At 37.7% G+C, this 24,891-nt stretch overlaps 2 protein-coding genes across 2 annotated transcripts in view; both read left to right on the plus strand.

Moving 5' to 3' along the window:
- LOC139123566 (uncharacterized) overlaps nucleotides 1–24,891 on the plus strand; it is a 101,603-nt gene that overhangs the window by 16,529 nt on the left and 60,183 nt on the right. The gene's annotated exons all lie outside the window — the stretch shown is intronic.
- The window catches only part of LOC139123811 (uncharacterized), a 133,457-nt gene that overhangs the window by 11,662 nt on the left and 96,904 nt on the right, over nucleotides 1–24,891 (plus strand). Inside the window, exons 4-8 of the mRNA XM_070689963.1 lie at nucleotides 4,903–6,114; nucleotides 9,029–9,127; nucleotides 12,874–12,972; nucleotides 13,628–13,720; nucleotides 15,764–16,249. Of these exons, the coding sequence (XP_070546064.1) occupies nucleotides 4,903–6,114; nucleotides 9,029–9,127; nucleotides 12,874–12,972; nucleotides 13,628–13,720; nucleotides 15,764–16,249 (1,989 nt within the window). The remainder of the gene's footprint in view (nucleotides 1–4,902; nucleotides 6,115–9,028; nucleotides 9,128–12,873; nucleotides 12,973–13,627; nucleotides 13,721–15,763; nucleotides 16,250–24,891) is intronic.

Consider the following 24,891-nt stretch of genomic DNA (forward strand, 5'->3'; position numbering starts at 1 on the left):
AATTTGCGTGACAGTAGCTACATTTGACAATGACAATGACTTGAGCGTGTTGTACAAGATACACAGAGCAGAGGTCAGACAGATCGCGTTTTTTATACAACTCTTTTCTGTGAGCGACTTGAAGTACTGCAGTGTATATGCTGTTTGCAAATTTTTAGTCCCCACGGACACCGTCCGGGGGGACTTATAGGTTTGGTCATGTCCGTGCGTCCGTCCGTCCGTCCGTGCGTGCGTGCGTCCGTCCGTTCACGCAGATATCTCAGAGACGCCTGGAGCGATTTCGTTCAAACTTGGTACAAGGATAGTACCCTACCTCATACAGATGCACGTCGATTTGTTTCACAATGCGATCAAATTTGGCCGTGTTAGAGGACTTTTTAGTTTTCACCTCCATAGACTCCCATGTATAAGGCAGTCCATAGACTCCCATGTATAAGGCAGTCCATAGACTCCCATGTATAAGGCAGTCCATAGACTCCCATGTATAAGGAAGTCCATAGACTCCATGCATAAGGCAGTCCATAGACTCCCATGTATAAGGCAGTCCATAGACCCCATGTATAAGGCAAGGAAAAATAAAAATTTAGTTTCTCATTGTATTCATATTGCAAAAAGGATGCGGTGACACAGTTTTTAGTCCCCACAGATAAAGTCCAGGGGCTCATAGATTGGGTCATGTCAGTCCGTGAGTCCATCCATGTGAGTCCATCCGTTCACGCAGATATCTCAGACACTTTGACAAAATGTCACGTGACCTCAGTGACCTTTGACCTCAAATATACATATTTGTCCATAACTCAGTAACCACAAGTGCTACACCCTTCATATTTGGGACACCTTATGACGCCACATATTGTTCCTCATTAATTATGCACATATCTAATTTTGAGCGAGCCAATAGAGCTAGAGGTCTGATTTTTGGTATATAAGGATAACTTAGCAATACAATTTTTTTGACAAAATGTCACGTGACCTTGGTGACCTTTGACCTCAAATATACATATTTGTCCATAACTCAGTAACCACAAGTGCTACACCCTTCCGGTGTTCTCCACAAATAAAAAAATTAAGTGGGTAGCTAATTTGCATAATCATTTGCATAATATTTACATAATTATTTGCATAATATTTACATATAGTTTGTGTTCACCAAAAATTGACAAAACAGGGTACTCATGGAGCAGAGCCCTCCACTGATTTTTTCAAAATTTAGTACATCCTCACTAAGTTGCATAAGCTCCTACCCTTGTTGTACTCAAATAAAGAAAGGTTAGGAGAGTAAAATATACCGTTACAAGTTGGTAAAACTGCTCAGATCAAAGAAACTATTAAAAGATGTAAAACAATGAGACATCCAAGTTCCCGTGACAGCATCGCTAGGAAAATACTACGTTTTTCAGTACGTTTATCAGGGTTCTCTGACCTGCACACCCCGGTACCAAAATAGAAGAGTCCCACTCTGATGTCATATCCGCAATTGTTTACAGTATATTTTCATTCACGCACGCGATCTGGGATTTTATTCTCTGCATTTTCATTTGTTTAAAGCAATTAACGCTCCATCTGTTAAGAGTTTTTACCGCTGACTATAACAATTTTCATTGCTATGTTGCTGTTTTCCAAGATACTGACCGTTTGATCTTGGAAAGTTGAGTTGCTTTTACGTGCAGCCAATGAATGCCGATACGGTGACAGACAGTTCCCTGTAAGCTATGCTATGCTACGCTGTTGATCGGCAGCATACTGATGTCTTCGTTCCACGTTTACTTTTTATTTCAAGATGTGAGTCAACAGAAATTTCACCAAATTGCCACTTCTCTATCTAGGGAATGTGTAATCAGTTTGATTTCAAAATATTTCGTCAATTAAGAGCGGAAATCGTCGCTGACTTTTGCTGTCTTTTGACTACTCAATTTTTCTGTCCTTTACAATTTCTTTGGATGGGTCGGTGGAGTAAAGGGGTTGAACGATAGCATCGCGGGCCGTGACGCTGTTTTGGGCTGGGGAGAACCCTGAATTTGAGGGTGTTAAAAGAATGTAAGTACTTTCTTGGGGGGGGGGGGAAATTCGGCAAAATCAATCGAGACAACACTTAGATCTTGATGCGACCACACAGTTTATTGTGTGAATGGGTTGACAAGTCGGTCGAGCCATAGACTTTAAAACAGGCTTCTCTCATGGTCTTTCTTCCGCTATGATCGTCGTGACGTATCTTGGATGAGGTACTAACATGACAAATTCACACATACAACAGCAGCAAAATGTGCCTTATTGATTTAAATTAACACTTTATTGAAATTAAATACAGAAACAACAAAAGAAATGCATAAAAACATTGCCGTAAACCAAACCCGCCACCCCAGAACAAAGGCTGACAGTGGGTTTCAAAAGCATGGGCGGCCGAAAATTAAACTGGGCGGCGTAGATTTTATCTGGGCGGCCGTGAAATTAAAGTGGGCGCACCGCCCATTTAAAAGGCGCCGTGGAGAACACTGCCTTCATATTTGGTATGATGGGACCCTTATGACGCCACATATTGTTCCTCATTAATTATGCGCATATCTAATTTTGAGCAAGCCAATAGAGCAAGAGGTCTGATTTTTGGTATGTAGGGATAACTTAGCAATACAATTTTTTGACAAAATGTCACGTGACCTCGGTGACCTTTGACCTCAAATATACATATTTGTCCATAACTCAGGAACCACAAGTGGTACAACCCTTCATATTTGGTATGATGGGACACCTTATAATGCCACATATTGTACCTCATTAATTATGTGCATATCTAATTTGAGCGAGCCAATAGAGCTAGAGGTCTGATTTTTAGTATATAGGGATAACTTAGGCAATACAAATTTTTTGACAAAATGTCACGTGACCTTGTGACCTTTGACCTCAGAATACACTATTATGTCAATAAATAAGTACCACAAGTGCTATGTCCTTTATATTTAGTAGGATGGGAGACCTTATGACACACATGCTTTACCTCATTAATTACAGTGTTCTCCCCAGGATATCTTGACAAGCGGGAAAGACGTGGTGCGAAGCACCACACGCGGCCGCGTAAGCGGTCGCAGGGGGAGGTCAGGAGCTTTTGAAAAACAGAGGTTAAAATGGTGTTATTTGGTGGCACTTGGGAGTATTTTTTCCGATTTTTTTCGTATAAAAAACTCAGAGGAAAAGAGATCTGAGACAGTGTTCGATAACTTTTATTCTAGTTCACTGATTTCAATGAAGATTACATTTTTTGAAAACGAAAACATAGCGACAGACATACATTCATCGATGTCAAAATTATCACATAACACTCACGTATTCTCATCCTGATACACGTCCGGCCGAGCCTAAAAATAGGTCGTTTTGCTTTGGGAAGGAATACGCAAGCGAAATTCTAACCTCCTATAAAAACTTCAGTATACTCTGCTGTCCTTGGTTACCCTCAAGCTCCTTGGCATGTTTACTCAGCTAAGTCGGTTACCTAATGCACGGTCATATGGAGGACCGTGGATAACGTTACGGCCTGAGCCATGCAAATATGGCTGCTATCGATGAGTTGCACATGGGCTTATGATCTCAGATGACATCACAAACTCGCGAGATTTGCAAGATTAATGAGAATTACGTTTGCAGCCTGCAGGATCGACGCTCACGCTTGCATTCTGCTTGTAAATCACCATCAACTTTTTTATCTCGTACATTTTATTGTTCTATTTTTCAAAAAAATAAATCTTTTTCATTTCTGGCAAGGGGGCGCTCGGAATTTACAAGAGGGCTCCACGCCCCTGTTACCTTATTCAGGGAGAACACTGAATTATGCCCATATATGATTGTGGGCAAGCCAATAGAGCTAGAGGTCTGAATTTTGGCATATATGGATTAATTAGCAATACAATGTTTTTTTTTTCAAAATGTCACGTGACCTTGATGACCTTTGACCTTGAATATGCATATATATGCATAACTCAGTAACCACAAGTTCTTTACGCTTCAATTTTGATAGGATAATAGACCTTAAAGATGTCACATCTTGTAACCTCATTTATTATGCACATATGTATTTCTTGGCTGGCCAATACAGCTAGAGGTCTGATCTTTTTTCCCGATTTAGAACCATAACTTAGACATGCCTCTTGTTTCAAATTGGGAACAATGACATAGACCTATGTGTCCATAGATCTGAACATATACACTCCAGTGATACTTCTTAATGACCTCATTTCCCTACCCCATCAAGACTAATACTCCTATTACAAGTGGGGACTATGTCATTGTCAATGACTTGTTATCATAAGATCAATGTTTCCTGTGTTTTTCCAGCATTTTTTTTTTCTATTAAGCATGTGTAACTTGGCGTATTCAACTCCGAGTAGGTCATGCACTCGGAGTATACAAGTCGGAGTAAGCAGTTTTACTCGGAGTATGCAAGTCCGCTCGAGTACTCGGACTTGTAAGTCCGACTCAGTTTTGGAACTTGGAGTATGCTGTTGAAGGCACTCTTACATACCTCGAATATGATACATCCCTACTGTGTACAATAATTGGTTGAACAGTACCTGCCACTTATACAAGGAAGAAGAGAAAGACTTAAGAATGGCCTAATACAATTTATATGAATTTTGGCATCAAAATAATGTTGACAATCCTAAAATCCAAAGTTCTTCAGGAAAGACAACTGTCTGATCTCTAAACACTGTATTGAGTTCTTTACAATTTTGTATATACCGGGTAAGTGTTGCCCGTGTTGTATTATAGAAAACATCTACACTTCTTGTCTAACTAGATCACTTAATATTCACACTGATAATACATGTATGAAATTGACTCCTTTAGAGAAAACAAATTGTGCCAGCAAAATTATGGATATTATTGAATAATCCTACAATTCTTTTTACACAGATAAATACCACAAAACGACTTCCATATTCCTGGCTGAGAGATGGTCCCGTGTTGGAGACACAGTGTCAGCTCTCAACTGTCAACTTGCAAGTCTTGCTGCACAAAATGAACAAAAGGAGATCTCTTGTGTTGTTTTGAAGGCAACTGAAGAAGGAAAGAAAGATGCCACTGACAGTGGAGTTGAACTGATACTGCCGTGCTTGAGTGATGACATCATAGATGCATGCGAAAATGATGAACCGTCTTTCAAATGGCTTCTATCACCAGATATTTACTTCTCAACTCTCACAAAGCTTAAGGATGTTGACTATATTGTCGAACATATAAATTCATCAACGTCATTCATCTTTGCATCTGCCTTGAGGAAACGCTGTTTCAAAGATGCAGATATTGTCTTGATAAATCATGGCGCGCCATCAGCTGATTTGAGAGACAAACACTTGAAATTTGCTGAAGCAGCAGCATCAGTTTTCTCTGTTGGACCGACAGTCTTTGAGGAGTACAAAAAACTTTATCAATCGACCAATATTCAAATAAAGCATAAACTCTATCTTCCAAGACCAGAGAAGGCCTTCTTCGATCTCAATGTAGATAAAATATCCAAAACAAGTGACCTCAAACAAATACTAACTGTGATAACAGAGAAAAAAGTTGACTCTACGAGATTCAAAACTCTTGCAGCAGCAGTGGGTCAAGTAGCAAATGGGTTTCAATTTATGCATGCAAAGATTCCAAAATGGTTTGTTCGTACGTCATCAGCAGCTGATCTCAGTGACACGGCAAACTTTCTCAATAACAATTTAGAAAGTACATACATAGAATCCAACACTTATCCTCCATACGGCTCTCAAGATGAGATTTACAGGGACCTTAAACAAAGTAATGTTCTTGTAATACCACCTGATGAGCCGTTTAGAATGGAGGCATTGTGGGCCATAGCTGCTGGACTTCCTGTGTTGATTCCAAGGAGAACTGCCATGGCAGAATTTCTTGAGGAGTACTTTGGTGAAAGAGCAGAGTACTTCCTTTATGAACCTTCTGTCGATGACTTGTCAAAACAGATCAGCAAGATGTTAAACAATCCAAAGGCAACTGGTGAAACCAGAAACTTCAAGGAAAGTTTCCAAAGTCACACTGAAATCGATGGAAGTCATGAAACCTTCACAACCTTTTTAAGCAAGTCATTACGATCAAACACTCTACCAGGGACAGGTATGTTGTCTGTCGTCTCTTTGTCTGTCAACAATTGGCTGAAAGTGCTCATGTAATTGCTTTGCAATTTGGTATGCACAGTCTTTAGGACAACTTTATATAGGCTTGATCAAAGAGTAGTGAAATGTCTAAATTTGTATTTGTGAGACAATTCTGCCCAGTTTTGGTAAAAAATCTTGTTCTTTGAAGCAGCTTTTCAGAATGCTCTGAAAAAATGTTGACATGCTGGTTTCTGAGGATGACTTCAATCAGGTTTGTTCAAGTAGTGGTACAATTTGCATATTTTGGGAGGGGTGCAATTTTCTTTGTTTTTAGGGGAAAAAAAATCATCTCTGATAGCACTCATCCAATTGCTCTGAAATGCGGTATGGAGGTCCCTGGGGGAGTCCTTAGTCAGTTTTATTCAAATTATATTGACATTTGCATATTTATAATATATTTTTGCGGGTATTTTTTTTTGTTTTTGGTCAGAAAATCTTCCTTCTTGAAATTGCTGGCGGAATTCATTTGAAACTTGATATTGAGATTCCTTGAGCTTACTTCAGTAAGGTTTGTGCATATTGTTGTTAAATTTGCATATTTGCATTTTAAGGGAAATTTTTGTAATTTTTGGTCAAAAAAATATTTCTCTAAAACCATTTGTCAGATAGCTTTGATATTTAGTGGACAGGTTCATAGAGATGGTAAAAATGTGATACATTGAAATTATGATGAAACCAATTTTGTATTTGCCATGTTTGGTCAAAAATGTGTTTCTCAAAAACTACTAGTATGACAGCTTTGATATTGTGTAGACATGTTCCTAGGTGTGATACCAGTATGTTCAAATTATGATAAAATCTGCAATGGGGTATTTTGACAGCTATTAATGCCATTTTTCGTCAGACCGTCCTGAAGTGAACTATCAAAGATTTCCATATTCTTCATCAATGTATGTGTCACAAATAGCTATTCTCTACATAATATAGTGGCGCTCTGTTGCCCACTAGGCCATTGTTTTAAAGAATTTTACATTTAACATATCGCGATCTAACACACTACCTGAGACAGGTATTGATTTCACTGCTTGTGTAATTTGTCTTAAACACCAAACATGATTTTGTAACTTTTTTAATCATTATGTCTTTTTTTATCATAATGTGCATATACATACATTGTATGTCTTTCATTCTGTATTTAACACTCTCTCGCTCTCGCTCTCTGTCTCTCTCTCTCTCTTAATATGACTGTAAAGTGAAATGATGCTTGTGATTACTCACATTTCGTTCACTGTAAAGCAGTATCATCAGGAGAGTGAAATGTTTGTAGTTATAAGCATCATTTAAATGCATGCTCTTGTTTGTATGTTTTTTAAAGAATTTTACATTTGATGAATTGGGAAAAAGGCAGGTAAACTATCCATAACACTGTCTTTTACCTTTTGGCAGTTTCTAATTTCTGCCAGCCTACACCATATACACAGTATTTCTACTGTACTGAATGCTGGATGATGCAGAGCAAGACACAGAAGAGTCAATGTATATATTTTAAGCATTGGCATTGTTTATTATCCATTATTCGTGAAAGTACATGTCTTAAAGTGCACTCAATCTAAAACTATGGAAGTCCATCAAACATATATTCACTGTATCACATGCTGGACTTCCAGTCGCGTATCTGGTAAGTTGTCATTATTTCAAAATACATGTAATGTAAGTCCAGCATTGAACAGTTCGAAGTAATAACGTTGCTGTAGAGCAGTTCCATATGCAAGCAATACTGGAATATTAGCACGTAAATGCAAGAATGCTGTCAGTACCACATTCACTGTATTACCATTTTGGAAGTCCAACATCCCAACAGCATAGCATGGACGCCCATCGAATATATGCATATTCACTCTATCAATGCTGGACTTCCAGCCACTTATCAGGCAAGTTGTTTGTTCTTCAAAGTCACTGGAAGTCCAGCACAGTAGTGTAATGCCATAATGATGCCTGTGAAAGAAATATTGAATACCACCATTCACTGATCGGCACTGTTCAATATAGCATTGAACACTACGGTGCTGGAAGTCCAGTTACTTTCAAAAACCAAAATCTTACCTGCTCCTAGTTGCTAGAAGTCAAGCATTGCTATAGTGTACACACATTTGCTTGATGGACTTCCATAGTTTTAGATTGAGTGCACTTTAAGACATGTATTTTCATGAATAATGGATAATAAACAATGCCAATGCTTAAAATATATACATTGACTCTTCTGTGTCTTGCTCTGCATCATCCAGCATTCAGTACAGTAGAAATACTGTGTATATGGTGTAGGCTGGCAGAAATTAGAAACTGCCAAAAGGTAAAAGACAGTGTTTCATCCACTCTGAAGGCCACTTTGTTTTGCAACTGTTATGTTGAATTTGTGTTTGCATTAAATTTTTTCCAAAATGTGACATGAAAACTTGATAGAAGGGTTTGTTTTTTTGTTTCTGGTTCATTCATGGAGGCATATTGTCCGTAGAACTAAAGAAGGACTGTTTTAATTGCATGTTTGATCAACTGATAACCAGAGTAATTGTTCGGTATTGAATATATATTAAAATTTTGCTAATTTTACGTTTTTGTACTATCCACAAAAATTCTCTGTGGATTCTTTTTAACAGACTCATAAAGTCACGATTGCAGTTTGTTGGGAAATTAGATATGGGCAGCAAAAAGTAGCTGTAGTGACTTTTTAGCCATACTTCTGGTAATTTTCTTATTCATAATATATGAAGAGTAACAGAACTGCTGCTACTTTAACTATGCCCTCACCATTCAGATAAATAACTATGCTAGGGTCCTTTCTGTTCTAGAGCTCTGATTTCAAGCTGGACCAGCAAGAACTGGAACAAAGATCAAAACAGCAACACTGTGTCACTGACAGTCTCTTATTATTGCAGATACAGCAGCTGTGTCACCTCCACATACACAATCAACCGATGATGGTATAGGTTCTATTGAAGATTCATCTTCTCTACAATCACCCTCACCACAGCAAGGTAGGAACAGTAGAACAATATCGGCATTTTGGTTTAAGATGGCGTTGAAGGATGAGGGGGCTAGATGTTTTGGTAACAAACCTAGATTTTGATATTAATGATCAAAATTACTTTTAGTCAAGAACATAATACTACTTTGTGAAATTAGAAAAAAATAACAATTTTTGCATGATATTTTCTCATTCTTCGACGGGGAAGTACACCAAGGCTTTGGAGTCACTTATTTCAGAAAAACCATTTTTGCCATATACCCCATAACATATGCAGTTTTTTTACAAAAACAGACAAAAATAGTGGCGGAAGTTGCATTTAGGGCTTCATAAACTCAATGTATTTTGAATCTTTTGGAGCAGCGCCAAGCTTGGCCCTTTCATCACATGATATGGCGGAGACCATCTTGTGATGGGTATTGCAACTGTCCATTCTGTCATATTCATGCCAGGCTGTGCATATTTGCATAACATATACAACAGTTCAATGCAAATACACATAGCCTGGTGTGAATGTTAGTGGCAATACCATACCCATCAGGAGGTGGTCCCTGCTATATCAATACCAACATTCAACTAACTAACATAAAGAAAAGCAAAATTGAAATGATTCTTACTCAAAAAATAAGAACTTTATTTCAAAACAGAATTGATGTATTGTTATATAGTATTAAAGAATTCAATATAAAAATTTTACATATTATTACCCAGCCAGAGTCTGTCTGTCTGTCTGTTTGTCTGTCTGTCTGTCTGTCTGTCTATCTATCTATTATCTATCTATCTATATAAATATATATATATATATATATATAATATATATATAAAATATGTGCATTTTAATCAATTTGGCAACAACTTATTATATATATATATATATATATATATATATATATATATATATATATATATATATATATATATATATATATATATATATACCGGTAAATGATGAGCATTTTAATCAATTCTTTGGCAACAACTTATTTTCAAAGTCCACTTGCCATGCTGCTTTGCAATTTGTCAAAAAGGTTCCTTGTAATTGTCATACTAGTTAGTCCCCACGGACACCGTCCGGGGGGACTTATAGGTTTGGTCATGTCCGTGCGTGCGTGCGTGTGTGCGTCCGTCCGTGCGTCTGTCCGTTCACGCAGATATCTCAGAGACGCCTGGAGCGATTTTGTTCAAACTTGGTACAAGGATAGTACCCTACCTCATACAGATGCACATCGATTTGTTTCACAATGCGATCAATTTGGCCGTGTTAGAGGACTTTTTAGTTTTCACCTCCATAGACTCCCATGTATAAGGCAGTCCATAGACTTCCATGTATAAGGCAGTCCATAGACTCCCATGTATAAGGCAGTCCATAGACTCCCATGTATAAGGCAGTCCATATACTCCCATGTATAAGGAAGTCCATAGACTCCCATGTATAAGGCAGTCCATAGACTCCCATGTATAAGGCAGTCCATAGACTCCCATGTATAAGGCAGTCCATAGACTCCCATGTATAAGGCAGTCCATAGACTCCCATGTATAAGGCAGTCCATAGACTCCCATGTATAAGGCCAAGAAAATTAAAAATTTAGTTTCTCATCGTATTCATATTGCAAAAAGGATGCAGTTACACAGTTTTTAGTCCCCAAAGATAAAGTCAAGGGGGCATTTAGATTGGGTCATGTCCGTCCGTGAGTCCATCCATGAGTCCATCCGTTCACGCAGATATCTCAGACACTTTGACAAAATGTCACGTGACCTTGGTGACCTTTGACCTCGAATATACATATTTGTCCATAACTCAGTAACCACAAGTCCTAAACCTTTCATATATGGTATGATGGGACACCCTATGACACCACATATTGTACCTCATTAATTATGTGCATATCTAATTTTGAGTGAGCCAATAGAGCTAGAGGTCTGATTTTTTGTATACATGGATAACTTAGCAATAAAATTTTTTTGACAAAATGTCACGTGACCTCGGTGACCTTTGACCAATATACATATTTGTCCATAACTCAGGAACCACAAGTGGTACACCCTTCATATATGGTATGACGGGACACCTTATGACGCCACATATTGTACCTCATCAATTATGCACATGTCTAATTTTGAGCGAGCCAATAGAAATAGAGGTCTGATTTTTGGTATATAGGGATAACTTAGCAATACAATTTTTTTGACAAAATGTCATGTGACCTCGGTTACCTTTGACCTCAAATATACATATTTGTCCATAACTCAGTAACCACAAGTGCTACACCCTTCATATATGGTATGACGGGACACCTTATGACGCCACATATTGTACCTCATTAGTTATGTGCATATCTAATTTTGAGCAAGCAAATAGAGCTAGAGGTCTGATTTTTGGTATATAGGATAACTTAGCACTACAATTTTTTTGACAAAATGTCCACATGACCTCGATGACCTTTGACCTCAAATATACATATTTGTCCATAACTCAGGAACCACAAGTGGTACACCCTTCATATATGGTATGATGGGAGACCTTATGATGCTTCACACTGTACCTCATTAATTATGCATATATCTAATTCTGAGCAAACCCATAGAGCTGGATGTCTGTCATACATATGCACATAGATTTGTTCTGTGATACGATCCAATAAGGCCGCCATGTGGCCATTTTATTACGATTCTTTCATGTCCTGAACTACAGCTCAGACATGTATCAAGCGAATTTATTCAAAAGTATTTTTATCACAGACCTAATGAAGAGGACTCTATCCTCTCCGAGGACCTGTAATCAAAGTACCCATTAACAAGTGGGGACTGTGTCATCAACGATGATTTGTATTTATTCAGGTTTTACTCCTATCAAAGATATCCTACACTTTTATCAATATTTAAGCAATAAACCACAAATAGTGACAGTAAACCACTCGATTTGACAAGTTCATGACATACCGGTTTGTTGACAAGTGATGCTGGTGTATATATGGAGTGAACTGGTCAAAGTCTATTGGTACACCCATTGCTTAGATGGTTTGTTGCTATTATCATAATATCGAATCAAATTCATGTCTGAAATGTCAACATGGTCATTCTTCTCTAGCTGAGAGCTTGTGCCTGTTCCAACCGCGCTATATTGTAAATGGTTAATTTCATGCCTTGACCATTCAGATTACAGTATATCCCTTTTCCTGCCAAGTCCATATTTCACCACCAGGTCAAGATGGTTAAAATTAATGAAACACAACGTATTCCATATGATGTATTTTAACATAATACTGTACATTTGAAGGCTGTTGAAAACATAATACTGTAAAGTTGATTTTTTTTGGACAAAAGATGCTATAACATACCAAGCCAAGTGGGTGAAAATACATCATGATTTGGCTCAATACCGCTTTTTACTGACTTGGCTGATGGGGAAGTTATACAGTTATTGTCTGGCAGTCAAAGGGATATACTGGTATGATATAATAAGCAGTATCAGATGGTATATATAAACAGTTCAGTTGCCATCAAGTATGGCAGTTGCAGTGTAGGTAGTATCTCAAAAAACAGAAATAGTGATGTTGTTAAATGTTTCTTGATGTGTTCATATTCATTTTATTCAAAATTATACGAAGTATGACAATATAAATAGTTTAATTGTGACCTCATCGATTCGGTTAATGACTGTACTGGTGTTAATTCTGTTTACCTGAAAGAAGATATAAGATACCATATGCACTAAAACCAACACAAGCACCATTGACGTTATTTTGTTTCTTACAGATCCTGCAGCTGTGTCACCTTCACACAGACATTCCACTGATGATAGTATCAGTTGTACTGAAGACACATTTTCTCAACAACCACCCTCATCTGAACCAGGTAGGAATAGTATTCAGAACACTATAGACCTTACAGGCCTTACCTTTGCATTTGACATTGTTTTATGACTTTGAAATGATGCAAAGTGACTTGAAACATTCTGTTTTTATGAATGATCACTACAATTTTAATTTTCACTCACCAGTATGTAGAATAATACTATATATGAGTACATATGCAGCTTTGAAGAAAACATTCATTTCAAATAAAAGTGGCTTGCAACTGACCTGACCACAATCAGCAGATAAAATTTACAGGTATATTATAACGTGAGCAAGCTCTTTTTCCTGAAGTAACGTAGGTTTACTGGAAGATCTAGTGATGCAACATCATTTAATATTAACTAGCTTTTTTCGATATTGTGAGTTCTGTACTAGTTTAGAGATCATTGCAACCAATAAACGTATGGACATGTTCATGCTTAATAAATAAACAAGGTTGTAGTATCCAAAAGTTATTTTTCTCATATTTTTTCATTGATATGTTTGTGTTTGATTTGCCTCATAATTATCAATAACAGAAATATTTTAAGATGACTTCCCGGTTTGTGTTTGCACTTTGTGCAACTGAGCGATGAGAGAATGCTATTATAGTATTCGACTTATTTTTGTGTGATATAATGTTACTGATACAGTATTACTTATTGTCAACACAGTGAGTCCAGAGTCAGTGGGTTTTGTACAGGAGGCATCGACAAGCCAAGTCCAGAGAGAATCAGAAGTAAGGAGGAAAAGACCGTTAATGCCAAGTAAGCAATTTATTATACATTTTGATGTGAGCTTACTTAAGGACATTAATAAATTGACAAATGGACTTAGGGTGTAACTTCTGATGTTTGAGTTCTTTGAAAACCAGGTTGTTTAGTTGATGAATAAAGGCTGCATATTTCAGTATTTATATTTATGTACGGTGCAAGGCGAAATAAATGCAAAGCCTAAAATTTAATGTTTTCCTAGCATTGTAAAATTCTTAGCATTGGTAATTGATAATTTGGATATTTTCAAATGGCAAATTCATTGCATTGTTTTAGCATTTGTGTCATTTGTGCTGCATCAGAAACTCAACTTCATCTCGTGTCTAACGCAGCATATACAAATGACACTCATGCTGATACGAGACAGGAACATGCAATATTATGAGGTTATTATGAAAATACCACACAGGATGCACAGGACATTGGCGCAGCGTATCGCCTGATGTGAAGCACGATGCACAGTGCCAATGTCCAAGTGCATCCTTTTCGTTATTTTCATAAAAACATTATTAATATACATCTTGTGACTGGGGCATCAAATTGTCAGTCTGAGAGTAGTGACCATTTTCATGCATATTGGCAATGTCTCTTCTGATTGATAGCACAAGTGTAGAATGCTATCTTGGATATGCTTCTGCATGTTCTGAAAAGTGTGTGTACTACACACATACATACAGAGCTTGCGTGAGACATGTTCTGGCACTCATCCGATGACTTCCTTGAAACCATTCAACTGTGAATGTGCGGACACAGGGGATGGGACACCTGGAAACTAAAAGTTACGGAGCGGGAGTTCCTTACGGCTTTTTCAGCCCATGCAAAATTCTATTGTTCTCAATAGTAGATATATAATAATGGGTAATGACCTCTAAATATAAGGCAATTTCAGCATAACAAACTTAAATATGACAGATGTATCTATCATTTTATGAATGTCATGTGTAGGCATTTCCAATATTCAGGTCAATTTGCATAATCTCAGTTCTCAAGGATATATTTTAGTTGTCTATGGATAGTCCTATTGTTTGCATCACTTGTTTATATAAAGACCTATCAGATTTCTGAATTTTTTCTGGAATGTGGTTAAATTTTCACAATGATGTAAGGTCCTTTGCTATACTGGCTGATTTGTGGCTAACAAGTTCCTACCAATAAAGTCTAATGGGGAATCGGAGAAGACTGAGGACTTGCTTCCATGCATCATTGGCCTACCTATTCCACGTGATTATTCAGACAAGCCTGGACTTATTTCATTTCAGTCTAGTAAAAGTAATGTACTGCAAGAAACCTATACATCTTACTTTGCATTTGATACCATCCAGTACGGCCACAAGGTGACCAATACGTCAGGATGATTTCACCTCCAGAATATTACACTGAAATGCCTGAACAGCATTCTTTCAAAATTTGTATAAGGTCAATGTCAGGTACTATAAAATATATATGCCTATATATGTGTGTAATTATACATTTCAATATGGCTGCTAGCTAGCAAATTTGTCATGATTTTTTTCACGCCAAGAGCCCTAGCAAATCTTTCAATTCTTTTCAAGCTTTTTGCACCATGCAGGGTCATTGTACTACCGGTATACTTTGCATTTGCATTTGCATGTCAAGTGCTGGAACTTGATAATTGTTCTGAATATTTTTCCTTCTTTTGAAGCAATACTCTGACATGTAATAATGCATTGCAGTAAAGCTTTATAAAAGGAAACTCCACTATGATGTACTGTGTGTATGCATGCCAACTTGTGCTACATAATGCAATCCAAACAACATGGCCAATATAATCAGATTTGCATTCTCAGAAAACATCACATGCAAGTACTTGCCTAATTACTGAGATGGTTCTATAACATTACAGGGTGACCCTCTGTCTCTCTTTTAACAAAATAATGTCATCTTGTTTGAATTGAAGCAAAGTGTAGAATCTGGTTTATTTGTTCATTCTATGATCCATATCAATTAGATACATGTACGATATCTGTAATTGTCAGTGTGTGATCTTTTCACATGGATGTGATATTTTTTTCACAGCTATGAAGTGTGGAGCAGATCTTGAATTTGAAGAGAAGAAAATGAAGAAGGAGACTGCTAATCCAATTGAAGAACAAAGACAACAACTTGAACTTCAAAGGGAGAAAGATCAGCAACAGTTTAAAAATAAAAATAAGGAAATGTTACGGGCTAAAGCTGAAGAACTTTATGAGCTTCAGAAAGAGGATATAATCGCTAGAAATAACCCAGAGAAAGTGAAAGAGTTAGACGAAGCCTATGAAATGTTTAGGGCAAGATTAGATAAAATTGATAAAGGCTCCTTGCAGTTAATACTAAGTTTTCTTTCAGAAGAAGACATTGTCTATTTCTGGCAGAAATACAAGGCAGCTGATGTTGAAGAAGTTATCAGTAGGATTCTAATAACACCAGAGATGAGATCACTAGCAGAGAAAGCTGGGTGTACTGTCAGAATCAGACTGAAGATAGACGAGAAGGAGTTTGAGATTGTCAAAGAAATTCTTCATGGTAAGTATCAATTGTACGCTAATTTTCACAGAACTGTTGAAGTGTACAGTGTATGGTAAATAGTTGCGATTAATTTGATTTAAACCATGCTTTAACTCAAAGCATGGGGCTTAATATAGCCATTCAGTCAATCTGTGTGTGCCATTCTGCCTGGCTGTCCATATACATTTGACCATACCGGTACATGTACCTGATGGATTAAAATGTGTGAAACTTGCTACATGAAAACCAATGAAGCAAACGTGAAAAGTTCAGTACTCTAAATGTTACGATAATTGTATAGCACTCAGAGTGGAGTCCTGAAATTATCATACATAACTAATTGAACTTGAATGTGCTTAATTATTTACAATGTGCAATCATTTCAGTTAAACTGCAGCACTTTAAATGCATGGAAATATCTTAATGCTTTTGAATTGATGTCGACACTCCATGGACCTTTAGTTAACAACTAAAATTACTTGAATGTCGTTCTCTTTCCACATCATTTTGCACATTTACATGTCTCCCTTCTCTGTTTTTCTTTATCTATAGATATTTCTGCAGTGTACACTTTCTCAAAGAAGACCTGGGTCAGAACCGTTGCTTTTAATGAGTGGGAGAGATATGTACTGAATCATGTCCATGAAAACCAGGCTGAGTACTTGATACAACAGTCAAGATTTGATCCAATTTTGAGTGAGTTGAGAGATGATGAGTTTTTCTTTCCTTCATTTGTATCCTACTGGTATGAAAGTATGTACAATTTACCATCGACTTTGACAGAGGCAACTGAATATGCAATTAATTACCATGTACAACAGTACTGTTACGATCATAAAGATGGGAAGGAAATTGTTTGGGAGGACATGCAGAAAATGCTATACGAAATCGGAAAACATGCATTTCAGAAATATCCACAGACACTTCCTTCCTGCCTTCAGTCCAGCAATTCCTATATGGGTAGTTGTTTACTTGACTTGTTAGATGATAAGCAGCTGATTCATATATCTCATTTCTTCAGAAGGCCTCCCCATTCAGTGCACATTTGGTGTCAACACATCTACTTTTATGCTTTGGCAGTTTACCTTAGCCAGAACCAAGATGTCGTACTTTGGAAAGACATTTTCGCTAAATGTATTAAATCCACACCGATTGTTCTGTACTTCATTGCTGGTATTCTGCAGGAGAAGGCTACATCCTTCTTCATTTTACTGATATACACTGTAGGGAAGACATATTCAGTGCACAGTGACTTGCTTTCTCTTCTTGGGTATTGTTTTCTTGAATCTCAACATCCCAGAAAGTTTACTGTTCTCATTAAAGATCTATTTCCACTGACCTCTTTACAACAGACCTTAAATTTACTTCCTGTCAATTTAGATTGCATTTCTCACTATTATTTTGAGGCCATGTCTTTGATATTAAAAGAGACTTCAATTATCAAGAATATTATCATAGTAAATCAAAGTGAAACACCAAGCCTATCAGCTGGCTTTATTAAATATCCTAAATTTTACAGAGGAAAAGAAAAATCAAGTATTGAGTGCATCATTAGAAATATGGTTGAGTTAACCATAGTTGCTAGATGTATTGCATTTAACCAGTTTTTTGTGGCCCAGAAATATTCATCAGCTTCACATTGCAGTCAGACTTCTGATACCTTACACTCTATCACAATCAAAGGGACTGATGACACTTCCTATAAAGAACCTATTCAAGCAGCACAAGAGCTGGTCAAAGCATTGGCATTTTGTCCACTTTTAAAATCTCTGCATTTAAGTGGTTTCAACAAAACCTTTCTTACCTATGTTTTACAAGCCGTCATTCATAAAGGTGTAACCCTACCAATGCAGAACTTGGAATTGCCTCAGAATAGTTTAGATTCTTCTTTTGCAAAGGTAAATATAGAATCAATCCGATATTTCCCTTATCTAGAGCAATTAGATGTTACAAACAACAACTTAGGTTGCGCAGGAATTATGGCACTATTACCTTTGAGTGATAAGCTTAGAATTAATGTTCGAAATAATGAAATTGGTGACAGTATTGACAGGCCTATTGATTGTGAGGTATTGTCTGAACAGATTCGAGATGTTGAACCATTAGTGTCAGAAATTACAAGTTTTGATGATATCAGATGTTACAAACTCAGACAGAACATGTAACACTACTCAGTGTTTCAACTCTACCATATGAAATTGTAAATTTACTGTGCTTAAAACTAGCGTTGTTCACACATCTGATAAATCTAGATTTCAGCAGGTGTGGAATCACCAAAGATACTGCCAGGATACTTGCTGAGACATTGCATACTTGCCTGCTTTGGAATCTGTAAATCTAAGTTCAAATGATATTGGAGACGACATTGTTGTCCATATGGCCATGGAATTGGCTTCACTGGAAAATTTTACAAAGGCAGATTTCAGTAAAACAAATATCAGTGTGAGGGGAATGAGAGATATGCATAAGAATATTGATAGGAAAAAACATTTAAAATTTGACGTCACTCCAAACTTAATTGGATTGGGGAATGTGTTACCATACATCAAAGACACACTCAAACTATACCCTTTAAATGTCAATCCGAAATGGATAAACTGTCCCTTGAGAAGTTGACTTTCCTCAATGAATTAAAAAGAGCATGTGAAAGAATAAAAGTTAGCAAACAATGGGGAAAGGCAGAGTTTGAATGCTTTTGTCAGGGCTTAAGTGCCCTCCGTGCTGTGGGGCATCTTGATCTCAGCCATGGGAACATTGGTGATGTCGTAGCAAAATGTTTATATGACGTGCTGGGGTGTTTACCTGAGCTTACAGATCTTGTTCTCAGTCATAACAACATTGGAGATGATGCTGCACAGATTGTAACTGAAATACTAATGAAACTTCCCCGTCTTTGTTACCTGGATCTTAGTCATAATAATATACAAGATTGTAGAGCAGTGAGTGTAGTTAAGGGGATTGAGAATGGTTACTGTCTATGCCATTTTGATCTTAGCTACAATAACATTGGGGATGTTGGTGCAGAGAATTTGACTAAAGTGATGGAGTGGTTACCCGGGCTTACATCTCTCTCTCTCAGCAATAACAACATTGGGGATGATGGTACAGAAAGTCTAGTCAATGGAACTGCAAAACTTGTCCACTTGAGACGCCTTACTCTGAGTCACAACAACATTACAGATGTTGGTGCTGAGATTATAGGTAAAAAGATACAAACAAACTCTGAGCTTAGACTCCTTGATCTGAGTCATAATAAAATAAAAGAAGTTGGTGCAAAGAAGTTAATGTAGGAATAAAAAACTGACTCTGCTTAAGCGCCTTGACTTGAGTTACAACAGTCTTGAAGTTGTCGGCACAGAGGCTGTTGTGGTCGGCTTGGGGTGTATGATTCAGCTTAGGCGTCTAGATTTGAGTCATAACAACATTTGCGATGTTGGTGCAGATATCGTGAGTAAGGCATTGAGAAAATTAAGTGGCTGAGACGCTTAGGTTTGAGTCATAATAAGATACGGAATGCTGGTGCAAGTAATGTCTGTAGGGAGGTCATAAAATTAACACAGCTTGAGCACTTTGATCTAAGTCATAACATAATCGGAGATGGTGTGCAGAGGTATTATGTAAGGTTATTAAGTGTATGGCTGATGCCATCAAACAAGGTCGTAGCAGTTTGGATGAGACAGCTGTGAAATTGGACTTGAGTCACAACTTCATCACAGACGTTGGTGCCAATCTTCTACAGTCAACCATAAACTTGTTAAATGTTGCCCCATGTGTTGATATAAGCTACAACGAAATTCAGAGTGGTCCAGAATACTTTGTCAAGAAATCTGTCATACAACCTGCAGCGTCATCGATTCATTTAGGGACTTCTTTGACACTAAAAAGTATTTCTCAGAGAGAAGCTAGTCATGCCATTCGGTGTCAAGTGGCTCGATTTGCCATTCTGATTTGAGGTCAGTTGATGCAGCAAGCAGTGTTGATATTGTATCATGTGATTCAGATTTCTTTAGCTCTCAAGTGCCAATATCAATGCAAACTGATTCAATGGAGGAAGCAGGTAGTCATCAGGGTGATTCTTTCTCCCGTGACTATGACTCTTCTGATAGCTCCATAGAGTCAGAAGGGTATGCCTCTGAAAGTGTCTATTAATAGCACTTGCGTTCATATTAAAATATATATGTGCTCCATTTCAATTCAATAAGTAATTTGTTTCACCAAACAGAAACATATGTCAATACAGTTCAACACACCACAGCAACACAGTTCAACAGGACCCCGTTTGGCAGGTATCCAGAAACATCAGCAGATCAGCAGAAAACATGAAATATTAAAGCAGTCTTTTACTCCTAGCTTGTCACACACAAAATGCACAAAGTCAACTAGTCAAATTTAAGAATATAGACAAATATAACATCTGTTCAACTATGATATTCCCTATAGCAACTATCAGGTGAACCAGCTTTCCTGTGGTGACCTCTTCATTTGATATTTGCTACATATAGGTTAAAGGTCTGGTGAAATGCCCATGTTGCAAAATCACAGAAATACAGTTGATGGTCTATAAAACAGTTACATTCATTTCTTTGTTCGTTTAGCGCGCGCGTGATTATGAAATATGGCAAAAGAAAAATGCAATGTGGGCGTGTCCCCCGAGCCTCTCCAGTCGCTTTTTTTCGGCTTTCCGAAGTTTGCCCGACGCCGTATCTCATAACGGGAAGTAAAGTATTTCACACCTCCGTAAGCTCCCCACGGGGGGTAACTTCTAGGGTTTCCGCTTACATGATCAGGACAGTGTCCTCCTTCACTATGGGAAGACGTTGTTCTTTTGGTGGCTGTGACAGCGGCAAGAACATGAACGGCTCAACTGTAAACTTTTTCAAGTTCCCGTCAAGTGTTGAGTGTTGAACATAATGGGCTTGTCTCTCTGGTTCGTACGATCGGCCACGGTCCCTCGGCTGAGCCTGCCTCGCTACTCGCTACACAGAAGGTTGGGACCGCAATGCAAATCAACTGCATGAACACCAACACTGAACGTTGTGACTGCCATTAAAATGCACTAGTCTACAACACGGAACGTCGGGACAGCAATGCAAATCGACAGTAACTTAAAACGTAAATGGGACTGTGATTAAAATGCACTACAACTACAACACGGAAGGTTGGGACCGCGATGCAAATCAGCTGCATGAACAGCAACACTGAACGTTGAGACTACCATTAAAACGAACAACAACACGGAACGTAGAGATCGCGATACAAATCATGGAGGTAGAGTCCTCCATGATACAAATCGACAGCAACACGGAACGCGTCGTTGGGACGGCGATTAAATTGAAGAACAACGGGGAATACCGGACCACGAGGACCGCGATGCAAATCGACCGCAACATGGAATGTTTAAGACCGTGATTAAAATGCACAACACAGAACATCTAGACCGCAATGTAAATCAACTGCAACACCGAACCTTGTTGCCTCGATTAAAATGCGTACCTGCTATGTATAGCAAAAGTTTCAATTCTCGCGAGCGAGCGTTCCTATGCCTGCTGTACACTAGACAAAATGACGTCAAATTTATCGTGAGGGCTCGATTGCGTGTGTCCAAGTTTCAATTCTCGCGAGAGCCATTTATGCATGCTGTACACTAGACTGAATGACGTCAAATCTCTCGCGAGACTTGGCTCGATTGCAAATACGTACGAAGGAAAGAACGCAATAATATGTAAGTACGGTAGACACAGTTTTTGTGAATCGCCGAGAGAGAAGCGCAGATCAAACAAAAGACTAAAAAACCCACGTTTTTCTTTATTTTACCATATTTTTTAAACAAAAATCAGTTTCGCCACTGTGGCGAATTAGGATCGATTTTTTTTCGCCACTTCGGATTTCGATTCGCATTGGCGAACGTGGCGAATGGGCAGCGCGAACACTGTTTTGTTAGCAGATTCCGGGCAGAGATAAGGCGGCGTTCGATGTAAATGAACACACCTGTGACGTCACAGATGGCCAACCATGATCCCGCTGTGGGCGTGACCTGAGTGTCGCAAAATGACCCCATGAAAGCCGCGCACAGAAATATAAAAACAATTAACACTTGCGCGTACTTTTAGGTTGCAATTCTGTTGCGAGTGTAATAATATTGACCCCCTGGAAGATATTCAGTCACACGAACGGGACCATTTCACCAGACCTTTAACTCGGTTTACAGTTGAACTCTTTTGCCAGCCAGAGTCTCCTTTTTCTACCTTCTGCTGGCCAGGCATGGGAACATGTTGATGCTGTCCATTCTATCAGTCTTCAGGTTTGCGTTGGTCTCTTTCAAGTCATTTTTCCCATCTTAGGAAATCGGCACAGCCTTTTGTTTGCCACTGTTGAGATTACGTTCTCATATCATTCTAAGGTCAACTTTCAAACCAAACCATTGGTAGAAAGATGCAGTCTATGACTAAGTCTTGTGTCCTGTCTGGCAATATGAGTAAAACACTGATCTAATAATCTGAAAGGAGATGCTTTAGTCTGAGTCTAAGTGTAGGACCCTAACAAGCACACTTACTTCTTGACATTCATTCAACGAGAGTCATTATTTTTAAAACTCTAGGACTAACCAGTCGTCATCATTATTTAAAATCAGACCTCTGCCTACAAGATATAATGTAAATATTGCAATTTTAGAACATGCAGGAATGTAAAAATCAAAATCGTTATCCATATGCAGATAAAGTTAGTGACTAGTATTTTTATGACGTCTTCTAAGATTAATGGCTACATACTATGTGCTGACATATCTGTCATCACTGCAATGGAGTCTGAGTGCATATATTAAGTGTATTTTATATACTTTCTGTGTTTGTCTATATTATGTAGATATACTAGTAGTATCTGTAGGAATATGTAAGGTACAGTGTACCAGTAGGGAAGGGAGAATAGAAAATGTTCTTGAGAACAGAGTATTTATACATCATGAGGAGATTAGGGTAATTCTTTTCAGAGTATAAAAACCAATAATCATTGATGTAGATTTAAAGCAGGGCAAGTGGCCTGTGGAAGAACACCTGGCCACTGTACATTTTCCTCTCAGTTTCCGTTTTGATCTTTATAAATTGTTTAGCTTTGAAGAGTACAATACCTTATATCAAAAGTTACTGTGTATCTTTGTGTTTTGTTAACATGTCAGATATATGTACAATATATATGTCCCATATTCACGATGATAACAGGTCACTGTCTGTAATTTACACTACATTAGTAAGACACAGAGATATTGGTCATCTAACATGTTGCTTTCAGTCTCGTTTTTAATCCATTTATATTTGTTTGTTGTGAAGAGTACCTTATACCAGAGTGATTCAGTATTCTTGTGGTTTTGCCAATATGTTGCATACCGGTATATGGCCGATGTACATGCCTGTATTCACAATAGCCAAATCATTGATCATTTTTGTAATTTTCATCATCACAGTATGACACATAAATTTGATATGAAGGCCTAAATCATACATTCAGTTGCCTCTAGTCTTTCAATATATATGTTTACAGAATTGTTAAATTTTAGTAGACAGTTAAAGATTTTGTGACATTGTTAATCTGGTCACATGATAGAGGTTTAAAATGGAGCATTCATTTTATAGTGTATTATTTGTTTGCATTTTATGATATCCTTCTCATTGATATGTGAAACCTATCGTCGATTCAGGGTCAGAATTGATGATATTGTTTTTACGTTAAGTGTTTATCTACCCATACATTATATTTCATGTGAAATACAGAAGTTATTAATGCGATTCTTTCTGTTTGCATAATGGCACATTAAGGGTTTAAATTTGTCTACCTGTTTTATTCAACTATGTGTGCAAGGAGAATTTAACTTGTACACATCCAGACAATGCAATAATACCAAATCTTTGTCTCCTTTTGATGATGGTAAATTAGATGTCAATTCACAGGATTTAAATATTGCAAGGCATTTGCATAAGTGACAATATGTGAAAGGTTTGATGACATCACGATAACCATTATAGAAGACAAAAAAATGCTTAGAGAGAGAGTTAGTAACTGGTATTTTATGACATCTTTAGAGATTGAAGGTTAATACTTTGAGCTTGGAACATTTCTAGCTCCTAGGATATTAAGTCTGATTATTTCTTTTACGTGGTAAATTTTCTGTAGTTTGGCTATATTTGTAATTGTATCACACCAGTATATTGATTGCGCAAATGCAGCGATCTGATTGGTCGAGACTTGAAAAGAACCGTGGTACATTAGCGATACACCATGGTTGGCACACGCACGAGCTTTCGGCAAGAGCAAAAATCCTGCTCCGACGTTCCATGCCAGAATTTCAATATACCGCAAGATATAATAACAATAAATCACACCCGGCGACGGTATACCACTCGATTTTGACCAGTTCACTTCAAACATGCACGAGCTATCACTCGTGCATATATGTCGTGAACTTGTCAAAATCTTGTGGTATACCGTCACTGGGTGTGCTTTATTGCTTAGTTACATCATACCATTACATTGATGGCACAAATACAGCAATCTTATTGGTCGAGATGTGAAAAGAACTGTGGTATATTCGTGATATGCTACGGCTGGTTTACGCGTGAGCTCTCAGCTGGAGCAAAAACACGTTTTTGACGTTTCACGCCAGAATT

The sequence above is a fragment of the Ptychodera flava genome (assembly GCF_041260155.1).
Source record: "Ptychodera flava strain L36383 chromosome 23 unlocalized genomic scaffold, AS_Pfla_20210202 Scaffold_23__1_contigs__length_28996876_pilon, whole genome shotgun sequence".
NCBI lineage: Eukaryota > Metazoa > Hemichordata > Enteropneusta > Ptychoderidae > Ptychodera > Ptychodera flava.